The sequence below is a fragment of the Suncus etruscus genome, chromosome 9, assembly GCF_024139225.1.
Source record: "Suncus etruscus isolate mSunEtr1 chromosome 9, mSunEtr1.pri.cur, whole genome shotgun sequence".
NCBI lineage: Eukaryota > Metazoa > Chordata > Mammalia > Eulipotyphla > Soricidae > Suncus > Suncus etruscus.
The window spans coordinates 62866324-62879536 of record NC_064856.1 but is presented as its reverse complement, the minus strand read 5'-3'; the positions used below and the strand labels follow the sequence as shown (position 1 = coordinate 62879536).

Here is a 13213-nt window from a genome sequence, read left to right as displayed (position 1 = left end):
ATATGGGATACCAGGGATCGAACCTATGTCTGTCTTGGGTGGCCGTGTGCAAGGCAAATGCCCTACTGCTATGCTATCACTCCAGCCCCAAGATAAAAATTCTAAAGAAATATTGTATAGCACATTTCCAGTAATGGTCAGAAAAATTATGACCACTGCTAAATGATGCTTTAGTTGAAGACCTGGAATAGCAGACAGACAATCCCAGTTTTTTAAAGAGCCAAATAAAAATTTCCTTTTTTTGTTTGTATTTTTGGGTCACATCTGGTAGTGTAATGGGCTTACTCCTGACTTTGCATCAGGGATCACTCCTGGTAGAGCTCAGGAGACCATATGGGATGGCTAGGATCAAACCTAGGTTTGTTGAATTCAAGGCAAGCATCTTACCTGCTTAAGTATCATTCCTTGTCTAGCTGCCCCCCCAAAAAAACCACCGACTGTGATAAAAGATCTCATAGCCAATAGCCAAAGCTCAATTGTCTAGCTTAGGAAAAACTACTTTGTACCAGCTATGAACTCCTGCTAGTTATGTCTTTAAAGGTAAAGAAGGGGTGAAAAAAAAAAAAAGGAAAAAAAAAAAGAAACTAGCAAAATAAAAATTCAAAATAAAAAGAGAAAACTAAAATATTTTAAAAATAGTACGGGCCCGGAGAGATAGCACAGCGGCATTTGCCTTGCAAGCAGCCGATCCAGGACCAAAGGTGGTTGGTTCGAATCCCAGTGTCCCATATGATCCCCCATGCCTGCCAGGAGCTATTTCTGAGCAGACAGCCAGGAGTAATTCCTGAGAACCGCCGGGTGTGGCCCAAAACAAACAAACAAAAAGTAAAGAAAGAGGGGCTGGAGAGATAATACAGTGGGTAAGAAATTTTTCTTGCTGAACCAGGTTCAGTCCCTACCTAGTACCCCATATATTCCCCTAAGTCCAGCAAGAGTGATCCCTGAGCAGAGAGCCAGGAACAAGTCTGAATACAACTAGGTGTAGTAAAATAAACAAACAAAAAATAACAAGAATTTAAAATAAAGTGGGAAAACACTGGCATATATGCATTTGAAAGAGTACTCAGAAATAATATGAAATAATTTGAAAAAGTAGTCAGAAATAAGAACACATTCTAAGATGAATCTCAGATGGATAAAAAAAGGAAATGAATAGGGGCTGGAGAGATAGTATTATAGACAGAGCTCCATTGTTGTACATGGCTGACACAGTTCAATCCCTAGCACTATAGATGGACCTTGAGCACTGCCAGTAGTGTTCTCGGTGTACAGAGTCAGGAGTAAAATCTGAGCATTGGCAGGCGTGGTCCCCAAACAAACAAACAAACAAACAAAAAATCAGGGGCCAGAGAGAAAGCATGGAGGTAAGGCATTTGCCTTTCATGCAGAAGGTCATTGGTTCAAATCCCGGCATCCCATATTGTCCCCTGAACCTGCCAGGAGCGATTTCTGAGTGTGGAGCCAGGAGTAACCCCTGAGCACTGCCAGGTGTGACCCACCCCCCCAAAACAATCAAAACCTCTCTGCCCAAAATAATTCTAGACAGTCTGCCCCTGATGGAAGGTTCCAATACACAGAGTGTAACTTACCTCTACTTTTTCTACTACTTGCTTCCCAAAAGAGCAAACTTTGGTGGAACAGGTGACTGTCATATTTTCAGAACTTTCATACTGACTGGTCACACCATAAAAAGCCCCGGCATCATCTTGAATATTGCAGTTTAGATCAGCCTGAGAAAGGGAATAAAGACTGGGGTTATATCTTTGCTGGGTGAGTGGAGAGCGGAGATGGCTGCAAGGGCATGAGATGCTGTTCTTTAAGAAACAATTTCAACTGGTCATTTTAAAGAGATTGTTACTTTGGGCAGACTCCCTCTCGAGATGACATGCTACGTGTTTCTATTTTATTTTATAATTCTTGTATACAGGGTAAAAATGCACACTTTTTTTTTTTTTTTTTGGTTTTTGGGTCATACCCGGCAGTGCTCGGGGGTTGGCTCTAGGGTCAGAAATTGCTCCTGCCAGGCTCAGGGGACCATATGGGATGCCGGGATTCGAACCACTATCCTTCCACATGCAAGGCAAACATCTTACCTCCATGCTATCTCTCCGGCCCCCCAAAAATGCACACTTCTAACATAAGAGTCATAAGGCTTTTCTCATATGTGCTAAAAGCTAGTCTGTTAAGTTTCATTAACATTTAAAATTATCGGGCCCGGAGAGATAGCACAGCGGCGTTTGCCTTGCAAGTAGCCGATCCAGGACCAAAGGTGGTTGGTTCGAATCCCGGTGTCCCATATGGTCCCCCGTGCCTGCCAGGAGCGATTTCTGAGCAGACAGCCAGAAGTAACCCCTGAGCACCACCGGGTGTGACCCAAAAACCAAAAACCAAAAACCAAAAAAAAAAACCCCCCCCCCAAAAAAACATTTAAAATTATCTATAACCATAGCTGACAGGTAACTTACTATATAGAGGTATTAAAAACAAACTTCACTACACACAGGGAAATTATTATTCTTAGTGATAATTTACAAAGATACTAAATCACACAGAAAACTGTTACTTAACACATTTTATTTTTTTAATTAATTTTTTGTTGTTGTTGTTCTTTTGGGCCACACCCAGCAGCTCAGTAACATAGGGGTTACTCTTGGCTTTGCACTCAGGAATTAATTCTGGAGGAATTTAGAGGACCATATAGAATATCAGAGATAAAACCTGGGTCAGCCTCGTACAAGGCAATTACCCTATCTACTATATTACCTCTTTGACTCCATATAACATATCTTAATGAGAAACGATGAGGCAGGCAGGTAGCTGGACCCCTGGCAATAATTTTTAAAAAGGAACAAAACCACGACTGGTTTTAAAGCAAAGGTGTTATGGTCAGCATTTCCCCTACCAGCCCTAGAACCTGAAGGCTGAATCTTTGTTGGAAGTGCAGGAACTGGGGCCAGAGCATTAGCACAGTGGGTAGAATGATATGTCTTTGACCAGAGACAGCAGAGCTGGCACAGCAGGAACGGTGGTCCATGAGATGAACATTCAAAGAGGGTCTACTCAGGAAGAAGGACCAACAGAGGCTGGGGATTGGGGCTAATATCCTAAAACAATAGGATTCTGGGAAGTCCCTGGGCATCATCAGGAAGGAAGGTTTCCAGTTTCTTTAGTCCTTAAATCTGCTGGCAGAGAGTGTTACTGGGAGTGGCTCTCATGGTACCATAAGCACTAGTTGGGCGTTCCCCCCTCCAAAATTAAAATGAAAACAACTAGATATATAAATGCGTAACTATATATCTCAGAACTCATTAATACTGATAGACTATCAGTCTTTCAAAAATAAGCAGGCACCCCATTATAGAGCAGCACAAGATACCATTGTGCAGAGGGGGGGTCCAAACTGAATAAAATAAAGGAGCTGCTTAGAACCAGTTGCTCACCCTTTTGGGTTGAGCACTAGAGCAGAGTGTCTTTTTTATAGATCTTCTTCCTTTACTTATTACAAAGTAATTGTCAGTAACAATCAGATTATTTTTTAACTTTTTATTGCAGGAGCCCCCCCCCCCCAACCTGGCAAGTGTTCAGGAGTTACTCCTGGCTCTATGCTTAAGAGTCACTTCTGGTGGGGCCTTTAGGTCCATCTGGGGTACTGGGGTTCTCAAGAGCCCTTGAGTTGCTCCAGTGTCCTCCCTCACATGTACCCTCAACCTAAGCCCCTGGATTTCTTCCATCATCATCCTATTTATGACAGGAATGTGCAAGGCCAGTGCCCTACCAGCTCTACTATTACTCCAGTACCATTCGTGATTTGTTTTAATTGCAATGAATGATCTGTAGTAATAATGTCAGGAATAATTCAAGCATAGAAGCCATCAAAGCTTATGAAAACCTGTGCTCAGAAATGATCTCAACAAATGATCAGTTTTAATATAACAAGGTTAACTTTTATTACACATGAAATTTAAGTCTTTATGCATTCTAGGAAGGTTTCTAGTTTTCTTCTTCTTGGGGTGGGGGGCAACCCAGTGATTTTGGTTTACACCTGGGTTTATTCCTGCTGTGTGCAGGAATCACTCCATGAGGTGCTGAGGATTGTATTTGGGTTACTTGTCTGAAAGGCAAACAGGTCACTGTACTATCACTTGAGCTCTTCCAATTTAATTTTTATGAAGTTTTTGGGCTATACCTGGCTGTAATCAGGGCAGAATCACTCCAGGCAGGGCTAGGGGGACAGTAAGGTATGCTGGACATTGAACCCTGATCACCACATGCAAGGCAAATATCCTATCTGGTATACTAGCTCTTTGGGCCCAATTTTAATAGGCTTTTGGCATAATGTATTTCTTTCGTTGGGTCCACCTGATAGCTCTCAGGGGTTACTCCTGGCTCTGTGCTCAGAAATCACTCCTGGCAGGCTCAGGGGACCATATGGGATGCTAGGATTCGAACCACTGTCCTTCTGCATGCAAGGCAAAAGCCTTACTTCCATGCTATCTCTCCGGCCACTCTTTTCTTTTTTGGGTGGTTGCACCTGGCCTTGTGCTTGAATGTGATGCCTAGTGGCACTCAAGGAACTATGCGGTACTAAGGATTGAAGCCAAGCCTTATGCACATGAAGCATAATTTGAGCTAATTCACAAGAATGCACCCCCAGCACAGGATGTCTAGGAGCTGACTTCTGGGTTGTAAGGTCTGTGTGCATTTTAGTTTTCCTCAAGTAAAAAGGACAAAAAGTTAAAGTTTTTCTCCCGAACTGTTTGAGAAAACTTTGTATTTAATTATTAGTGTAAATTTAAACGACTTCCCTATTTACTTGTGGAAACAGCCAATTTGCCATTGCAACTGCTTTGTAATTACTCTTGAACATGGAAAATAATCATGTAGCCATCCAACCATATCACAGCTGCTCTTTGGGAATTCTCCAGGAGGAGGTATTGATGTGAAAGATAATTATCTGTCAACAGACAATATTGCAAATTATCCTCAAAAAGAAATGTGGCCACTGAACTCCCACAAAGCAAAGGTATTATCAAAGAAAGAACGAATGAGAGTATTAAGCCAAGCCAACAACAAAGGAGGCAAACTACAGGAAAAGCAAATCCATGCTCTGTGCTGAGCTCATCACTCATTCTACTAATTCATTTTTCCCAACTAAAAACACAAGATAAACCTATCTTCTATGGTTCTAAAGGCAAGAAAATGAGAAAAAATGGGCTGATATCAAAGATACTAATGATTTTTGCCATGACAGCTTTCATCTGACTACAAGATACTTTTCAAAAGCAACTAAGTAGGGCTGGAAAGAGAGCACAAAGATTACAGTGCTTACCTGATATGCGGCTGGCAGCATATAGCTGCCAGAGCAATGCTGAGACTTCAAGCATAGAGCAGGGGTCAGCCCCAGAGCACTATCAGGTGTGGTCCCTCAAACAAAACCAAATAAATGCAACAAATAGCTATAACTAAAACCAAGCACTTAACTTTCCAACAAACCCAAAATCAAACCCCAAATTTTTACCTTTGAGGGTAACCCAGCCTGAATGAGTTCATTATTCTAAAGTTTTAAAACAAACTATGTTCAGGGTGTAGTTCAATGAAGAACATTTTCCTTGCTTGTGTGAGGCTCTGGGTTTGATCCCTGGGCATGATTTCCTGAGCACCAAGTTAGAAATGACTCCAAAATAAAACAGAACAAAACAGAACTATATGAAGTGTGGCTTGGGAGGACAAGCCTAACGGTCCTTCCTACCCCTTCGAAGAAATCCTGTTTCTCTAGAAACAGAGATCACGTTTCCTCTGACCACCCTTTGAAGGAAACTCTTTACAATGTTTATAATATCCTGAGCTGCTTTTTTTTTGGCTAAACACTCTCAGATGAAGAGTGAAAAATATTACTTTAAAAAAGGGGCGAAGGGAGACTTGGGACATTGGTGATGGGAATGTTGCACTGGTGATGGGTGGTGTTCTTTACATGACTGAAACCCAAACACAATCATGTATGTAATTAAGGTGTTTAAATAAATAAAAAAAATATTAGATTTAAGGGCAGAGTGATAGCGCGGTGGTAGGGTATTTGCCTTGCATGTGGCTGACCCAGGATGGACGTTGGTTCAATCGCCAGCATCCCATATGGTCCCCCAAGCCAGGAGCAATTTCTGAGCACATAGCCAGGAGTAACCCCTGAGCATCACTGGATGTGGCCCAAAAACCAAAATAAAATAAAATAAAATAAAGTATTAGACTTGTTAGTTGTGTGTGAATAGTAACAGTAGTCATTGTCTTCATCGTTATAGCAGCAGCAGCTTTTGACTGCTGCTTTAACAATCGACCACAAATACGTGGCCTGCAACACTAAGGTATCTCTGACTTCATCTCAGGGAAGGGCAGCGCTCCTTGTTGGAGAGTCAGGGAGAGATCTATTTTCTTGATCCCTCCTGCTTCGGGGGTCCATCCACAGCGTTTTTCTTTCATTTCCCCCTCATTCTTTCTTCAATGCCAGTATAGAACTCAGGGCCTCACACATACAAGACTAAAGCTCTCCGTGCACTACATCCTTGATTCTGAGCCCTTTCCTTCAGTTTCAAAGTCTTACTCACAGATTGCTGCAGCCCTCTCTGGGTCTCATTTCCTTTTTACAGTTTTCCTGCACCTGTGCATTGAACACATTTACAGTCCATGATATCCTCCCTAAATGATTAATAATTTCCCCCCTGCCCCCACCCTCTCTATGCAATGTCGCAATGTAACATATTTGTAGGTATTTAGGTGAGCAGATGGATACGGTCCTGCATACCAGTGGCTGCTGGCTTCTTTGTGGCTTTCACAGAGCTCAGCCTGGTGGAGTCAGGCTAACCTAAGAATGTGTCTGTGAGACAAGTATGGGTTGTCCCTCTACTTCCCCCTCCATTTCACCTCTCCACTCCTTGTTTCCAACTATAGGCATCTCCACTGTCTATCTGTCCTAGAGCTCCAGTTCTCCATATACTATTTAGGTGGGGGAAGGTATTTGAGCCACACATGGTGGCACTCAGAGGTTACTCTTGGCTCAGTGCTCAGAAATCATATTCCTGGCAGATTCAGGGAACCATATGGGATTCCTGGGATCAAATCCGAGTTGGCCGCCTGTAAGGCAAATGTCCTACCTGCTATGCTATTTTTGCTCCAGCCCTATCTAGTTTTAGATATACTTTTATACTGAGCCTCCTGCTATTTTCAAATTATAATGGGTCTCTTACATGGAGTGCAAGAGCTCTTCACTGGTGTTTCTCTCATCTTAGACATCAGACACACAGTAAACACTACCTTCCTCCTCCTCCCCTCCTGCTTCCAAAGCCATGGGGCTCAGGAAAGGAAGTGATGATGCCTATGGAACTCACCAGCAAACTGTACCTTGTCTCCCGCAAAGGACCACTGTTAAGAAAGCTAATATTCCTTCCTGTTAGCTTATGGATTAAAACATTGACTGCTGACCAGGTCAGAAACTCAACCAATAGAGGGTTGAAGCTTGTCTCCCATTGTAGATGTTGGCTCAAAGTCAATAACAGGCATCAAGATCATCTTTGAGGGCAGGTTGCCTCCCTCAACTTTAGCCCACATTTAGCAGGCAAGTGGCACAGAGAAGAAGGGTGTGCTTTCAGAGAGGCTCAGGGGACCTAGCAGCATGTGAGAATTCTTCCTGGAAAAAATGGAAATCAGTAATAAATGTGCTAAAAAAAAACAAGGTATAAAATGAATTCAAAACTTTATTTGTAATCAAGGTGTTTAAATAAAGATATTAATAAAAAAAGAAAAAACTTTAAGGTTTGGGCTGAAGCAATAGCACAGCAGGTAGGCATTTGCCTTGCATGTAGCTGACCTGTGACCAACTTGGTTTGATCATTGGCATCCCATATGTTCCCTGGGTTCAATCTCCAGTATCCATGTGGTCCCACGAGCCTGCCAGGAGCAATTTCTAAGTGCAGAGCCAGGAGTAACCATGAGTGCCTTTCAGTGTGCCCACCCCCAAAGAAAAATCTAAAAATAAAACCCAAAACTTTAAGGTTTATGTGAGCACATCTTAGAAAACCACACAAGTAAAGGTGAAGACAAGCCATAAGGTCAGGCAGAGATAGGAACTGTGTTAAGCAACAAAACAAACTCCAAACACCTCAGACAAAGTCAACATCATATTTTCTCTAATTCTTTCCTGAGTCATGCTCCTCTTGTGCTTGCTTAGTTCAGACAGGACTCTGGATTGGTTTCTCTGGTCTCCCATTTGTTAATACATTTAATTAATTTAATTTACAGACTAATTTCATGTTTCTAAATGTAAAGAAAAATATTAAAATGAAATGCAGAATTGTCCACAATACAATCCTTTTAATTTTGTACATGTGGGCAAAAATGGAGGCCTGGACCAGTAGTGTGGTTTTCAGGGTGCTCTAATGAGGTGGAGAGTCTAGGAGGGTGAGTGCTGGAAACCAGCTCATATGTGAGGGACCAGATGGGATGTGAGCATCTGGGGAGTGCGTAGAGATGAAGCTTTTGGAAGGTCCAACTCTGCCACTGCCCTCAGAAGAGAAGAAGAGAGAGGTAAGAGATAATGGGACAGAGGAGAGAGGGCAGGAGAGGGTCAGGGAAGGAGCAGTCTGTGGTACTCCCTTCCCAGCCACTAGGAAGGGCTGGGCAGGAATCACTTGGTTGCAAAAATGAAAACATCAAGAGGTTTGTCCCTGACAAGAGACGGTATAATAGGCACTGATGGAGGCACCCAGACGCTGGCGCTTTCAAACTGCCACTTTGAACCTCTCCTCTTCATCCTCTCTGAGTAATGATCAAAGGACCAAGATTTCAAATTGTGAAGCAATTTTTTCCAATGGCAGCATCTGGTTCCTTGGCAGGCAGCACTGGGAGCTGGGCCCCACTGTGGGCGGCTGGCCAGGCCTGCCACATGGAGAGCCTGGCCAGGCAGAACCCAGGCAGGGCCAGCGTGGGCCTTGCAGCTGCTCCACCGGTATCCAAGGACAAAGGCTCAACACTGGGCCCAGGGGCATCAGGCAGATGCGCCTGGAGAGGCAACACCATGGGGCATCAAGGAAGCAGATAGTTCTCAAACTCACTATCATCAGCATCCATCTGTCACATGGGCGAGACCCCTGAAGTCAGCTCCCATGTTCATCTAGCCAATAACAGGAAAAGAGAGTTCCCAAGAGTAGAGACAGTGCATTTGGCCACTTGGAAAGAGGAGTCTGGGTAAGCACCCCCCCCCTTCCCACATTGGGTCCTGCAGCTGGAGTCTCCTCCACAGTTGTTTTAAATAAGAATAGAGATAAACTCAGTCTTGGCTCTTCGATTACTTCCCACTAATTATGGCATATATTTACATCTACAAAATAGGAGATTTTTAAAAACAAGACCAAGAGCCTCTTTATTGTGCAGATTGGCACTCCATTTGAATTTCATAAACATTTAATACTTCAAAGAATCTTAAAGAGCTCGCTCTAATTACACTATGCACTGTTTGAAAGGCAGGCTGTTTGCATTGCATCTTTCTACAAATACTGGCATCATTTAAAAAAAATCAATTAAGATCCCTCCATACAACTTCAGGTGACTTCACACAGTAGCAGGGAAGAATGAATCAAGGTCTCACTCCAAGGACAGAGCAGCTGTACCAGCCACTTCTTTCCAGAAGAGTCATTCAACGAGGAGCTGGCACCCCACTGAGCTGGTCCCTTCGTGTTCTGGTGGGTGAACACCAGCCCTCACACTGGTCTCTAAATCCAGAAATGGTCCCTGGCCAAACTCGGAGTTGTTATGCATTAAGAGATTTACACACCATCTCAACAGCAAACCAAAAAATAGAATTCCTGATGTAAAACAAACACTAATCAGATTCAAATATCCCAACAATGTCAGGAAGGATCTGTTTTTACTTTACCTTTCTGTGCTTAAACTGAACTCAGGACCTCAATGAGTGTAAGGTGTGCATTATCACCAAGTTGTACCCCTGGCCTCCAAGCAGGCCTTTTAATAAAGTGACAGACACAGGTTTCAAATCACATGCTCCAGGTTCTTACAGAACCTTCTGTAAGACCCAGCAGCCCTTGAGCCCCTCTGGCACCCTCTAGCGGCCCCCTCTGTCCTCTACACAAGTGTCAATTCCCCTCTGAAAACCTCAGTCCACTCCTGCTCCAACCACCAAATTTTTTCAGGACCTACTTCAAATGCCAGGTCTTTGTGTGGCCTTCCTGGATGCACTCAGGCAAAAAGTCTTCCTCTCCCTGTCAGCTCCCGTATTTCCATTACAACTACTCATTATGGTGTTGCCACCCAACTACAGACAAGAAGATGGGTCTCTTGGAATCTCTCTTCATGTCCGTTGCCTCAGCTCTTTAGGGGAAATCCAAAGTTCAGTAACTTGGTAACGATGCACTAGGGGGCTGATGATAAAGCACATAATCATATAATTTCCCCAAGAATCTAACAATCATGGAAAGCTGGGGAAAGCTCAGTGCCACTCTCTAGGGTCTTTTGCTCTGGGGTAAATTCCTGGGGGAAGCGTATTCAGTCATCAGATGCCCACTCCCTGCCTACCCCAGTAGAACTGAGTGATGGTGACAGTGCTCTGTACTCATTCATTTCTTTACATGTACTCAATAGACACAATTTTTCAGCCAGGAAGCCATATATAAACACACACATACACATAAATATGCACAAGAACTGAAGCCCATTTATGATTCCTGCAGCATATGCTCTACATATCAAAAGCCTAGATAAACATATGATTGAGTATTGGGCACTCTTGGAAGGGACCTGTAAAGCAGTTTCAGATAAGGAACTAGGAAGCAAGGAAGCCATACCAGTAGTCAGAGCAGAACATGCTTATTTGCTCCAGAATTTTTTTCCCTCCAAATGTAATCAGCCAAAGTTGGTGAACGTCTAAGTTTTTTTGATTCCCTGAAGCCTCTACATGAAAAATCAGACTCCATTTATTAGGAGATGATTTGGCAAAGGATAGACTCAAACTGGAGAAAATCATGTAACTTGTATGCTTGATAAGAATGTAGCAAGTACTAAGTCCACAAGTACCACTCCATATGGTGAGATTTCTCACTCATCTCCTACTTTCATCACTCCAACATTTTATACTGTTCTGTCATTCTGGAACTTAACACATTTTGAGGTAAGGTAAAAGCAGAGAGAAATGGAAAATGTTTTGAACAGAAAAGTCCTTTTCTTATTGATAGCAGTTTAAAACATGTGGGGGAGAAAATGGTCCCATTTTGCTAATAGCTTCCTCTTCCATGAATAGCTGCAGGGACACTTGGCTCCAAATGATAGATTCAAGTCTACAATTCCAACTGAAATCGTGCAGAATCCGATTAAATAGAGGCCAAAACTCCAAAGGGGGTCTGTGGGACACTTGACACAGGCACCTGCTCGCTCCTGAAATAAACTCCTGCTGTTTTATTTATAATGGCTCTGGTTTTGTTCAACAAACGTGATGCTACTCCTACCACAATAAAAGCATCTTTAGTGAGTTGCCTTCTTTCCAGAGAACTTGTTTCCTCTTTTACTGTTTTACAAAATCTTTTCATATTTTGCTCTAGATAGAAAAAGTAGCCTTTCATGCTTTTCCACTATAAAACAGGTCAAGAAAGTGAGTTGACCACAAAGTCAGTTGACTACTCTGAGACCAAAGGGACTCAGACCAGCCAGACCACTACACTATGGGATCCTTACAGTCTTTGTAATGTTCTTATCAATTGATAGAAAGAGCCTTTTATGGCTTGCACAGAGACTTAGTTTTCCTATCAAAACCACCACAAAACGAGCCATATTTAACTAAGTCCTATACTAAGTTCCTCTCGTTGCTGAAGTTCCTTTTCCTTCTCCTTTCCTTTTCAATAAAGTATTGAGAGAGAGAGAGAGAGAATTGTGGGTTGAGGGGCTGGAGATATAGTACAACACATAAAGCACTTGTCTTAGATGTGCTTGACCCCAGTACTCCATATGGTTCCCTAATCCCTGACAGGTGTGATCCCTAAGCACAAAGTTAGGAGAAAGGCCTGAGCACTGCTGGGGTGTGGAGCAAAAATGTAAAAAAAGAAAGTGAGTTGAATGACTGAACATGTTGTTGATTCCATTGGAATATCATAATCTAAGAATATGAAAAAGCAAAACAAAATCTTAGAATAATAAATATATTCTGGTTTCAAAAATACCACTAATTTGAGAGAATAAGGATAGTACACTAAATGAATATAAAATTTTCGATCACCAAATACATATTCATAACGTTTTATTTTCATATTAATAAATTTTCTACTATTCTAATAAAAAATTTAAGACTGAATCTTTCTGGGGCCGGAGAGATAGCACAGTAATAGGGTGTTTGCCTTGCATGTGGCCAAAACCTGGTTCAATTCCCGGCATCCCATATGGTCCCCCAGGCTGCCAGGGGCGATTTCTGAGTGCAGAGCCAGGAGTAACCCCCGAACACAGGTGGTTGTGGGCCAAGAACCAAATCAATCAATCAATAAATAAATAAAATAAAAAGTTTTTAAAAAGACTGAGCCTTTATCCTATTAATAATTCTGCGCAGTTTCTAGCTATCGAGACATGTGAGTGACATGAGGTTCTTTCTTGGGCAGTGTTATTTTGTGAAATTATAGTATTTGGAGATGTTTCTAAAAAATATTAAGTTTATGGGCCCGGAGAGATGGCACAACGGTGTTTGCCTTGCAAGCAGCCAATCCAGGACCTAAGGTGGTTGGTTCAAATCCCAGTGTCCCATATGGTCCCCTGTGCCTGCCAGGAGCTATTTCTAAGCAGACAGCCAGGAGTAACCCCTGAGCACTGCCAGGTGTGGCCCCAAAACCAAAAAAAAATAAAAATAAAAAAATATTAAGTTTAACTTGCATTGCTTATTTGGTTAAATCCATAATACAGTTCATTTCTTTAAAGAAATTTCATATGGCCCACCGTATGGTAATGGGCAGTATGAAGAATCAAGCAAAATCATCCTATTCTAGCAATAACTACAAGGTTACAACAACAAACTTCTGGAGTTCATATAACATATTATTATATTAATGTTCAATGTGTTCAATACCTCAGAGGGTAATGGATCCACATGTCATAATACCACCCTGGGGAGAACAGTCTGGATCAGGGGTCACTGCAAGAAATAATCCAAACCAGGCTAAGGGTGAAACACATGTGGTCC

General features: G+C 42.4%; 2 protein-coding genes across 3 annotated transcripts in view; one reads left to right on the top strand and one right to left on the bottom strand.

Annotated features, from left to right (window-relative positions):
• TEAD1 (TEA domain transcription factor 1) overlaps positions 1–13213 on the bottom strand; it is a 285280-nt gene that overhangs the window by 5139 nt on the left and 266928 nt on the right. The window contains exon 10 of the mRNA XM_049781082.1: positions 1590–1730. Within this exon, the coding sequence (XP_049637039.1) occupies positions 1590–1730 (141 nt within the window). The remainder of the gene's footprint in view (positions 1–1589; positions 1731–13213) is intronic.
• LOC126018963 (40S ribosomal protein S4, X isoform-like) overlaps positions 1–13213 on the top strand; it is a 965922-nt gene that overhangs the window by 923514 nt on the left and 29195 nt on the right. The gene's annotated exons all lie outside the window — the stretch shown is intronic.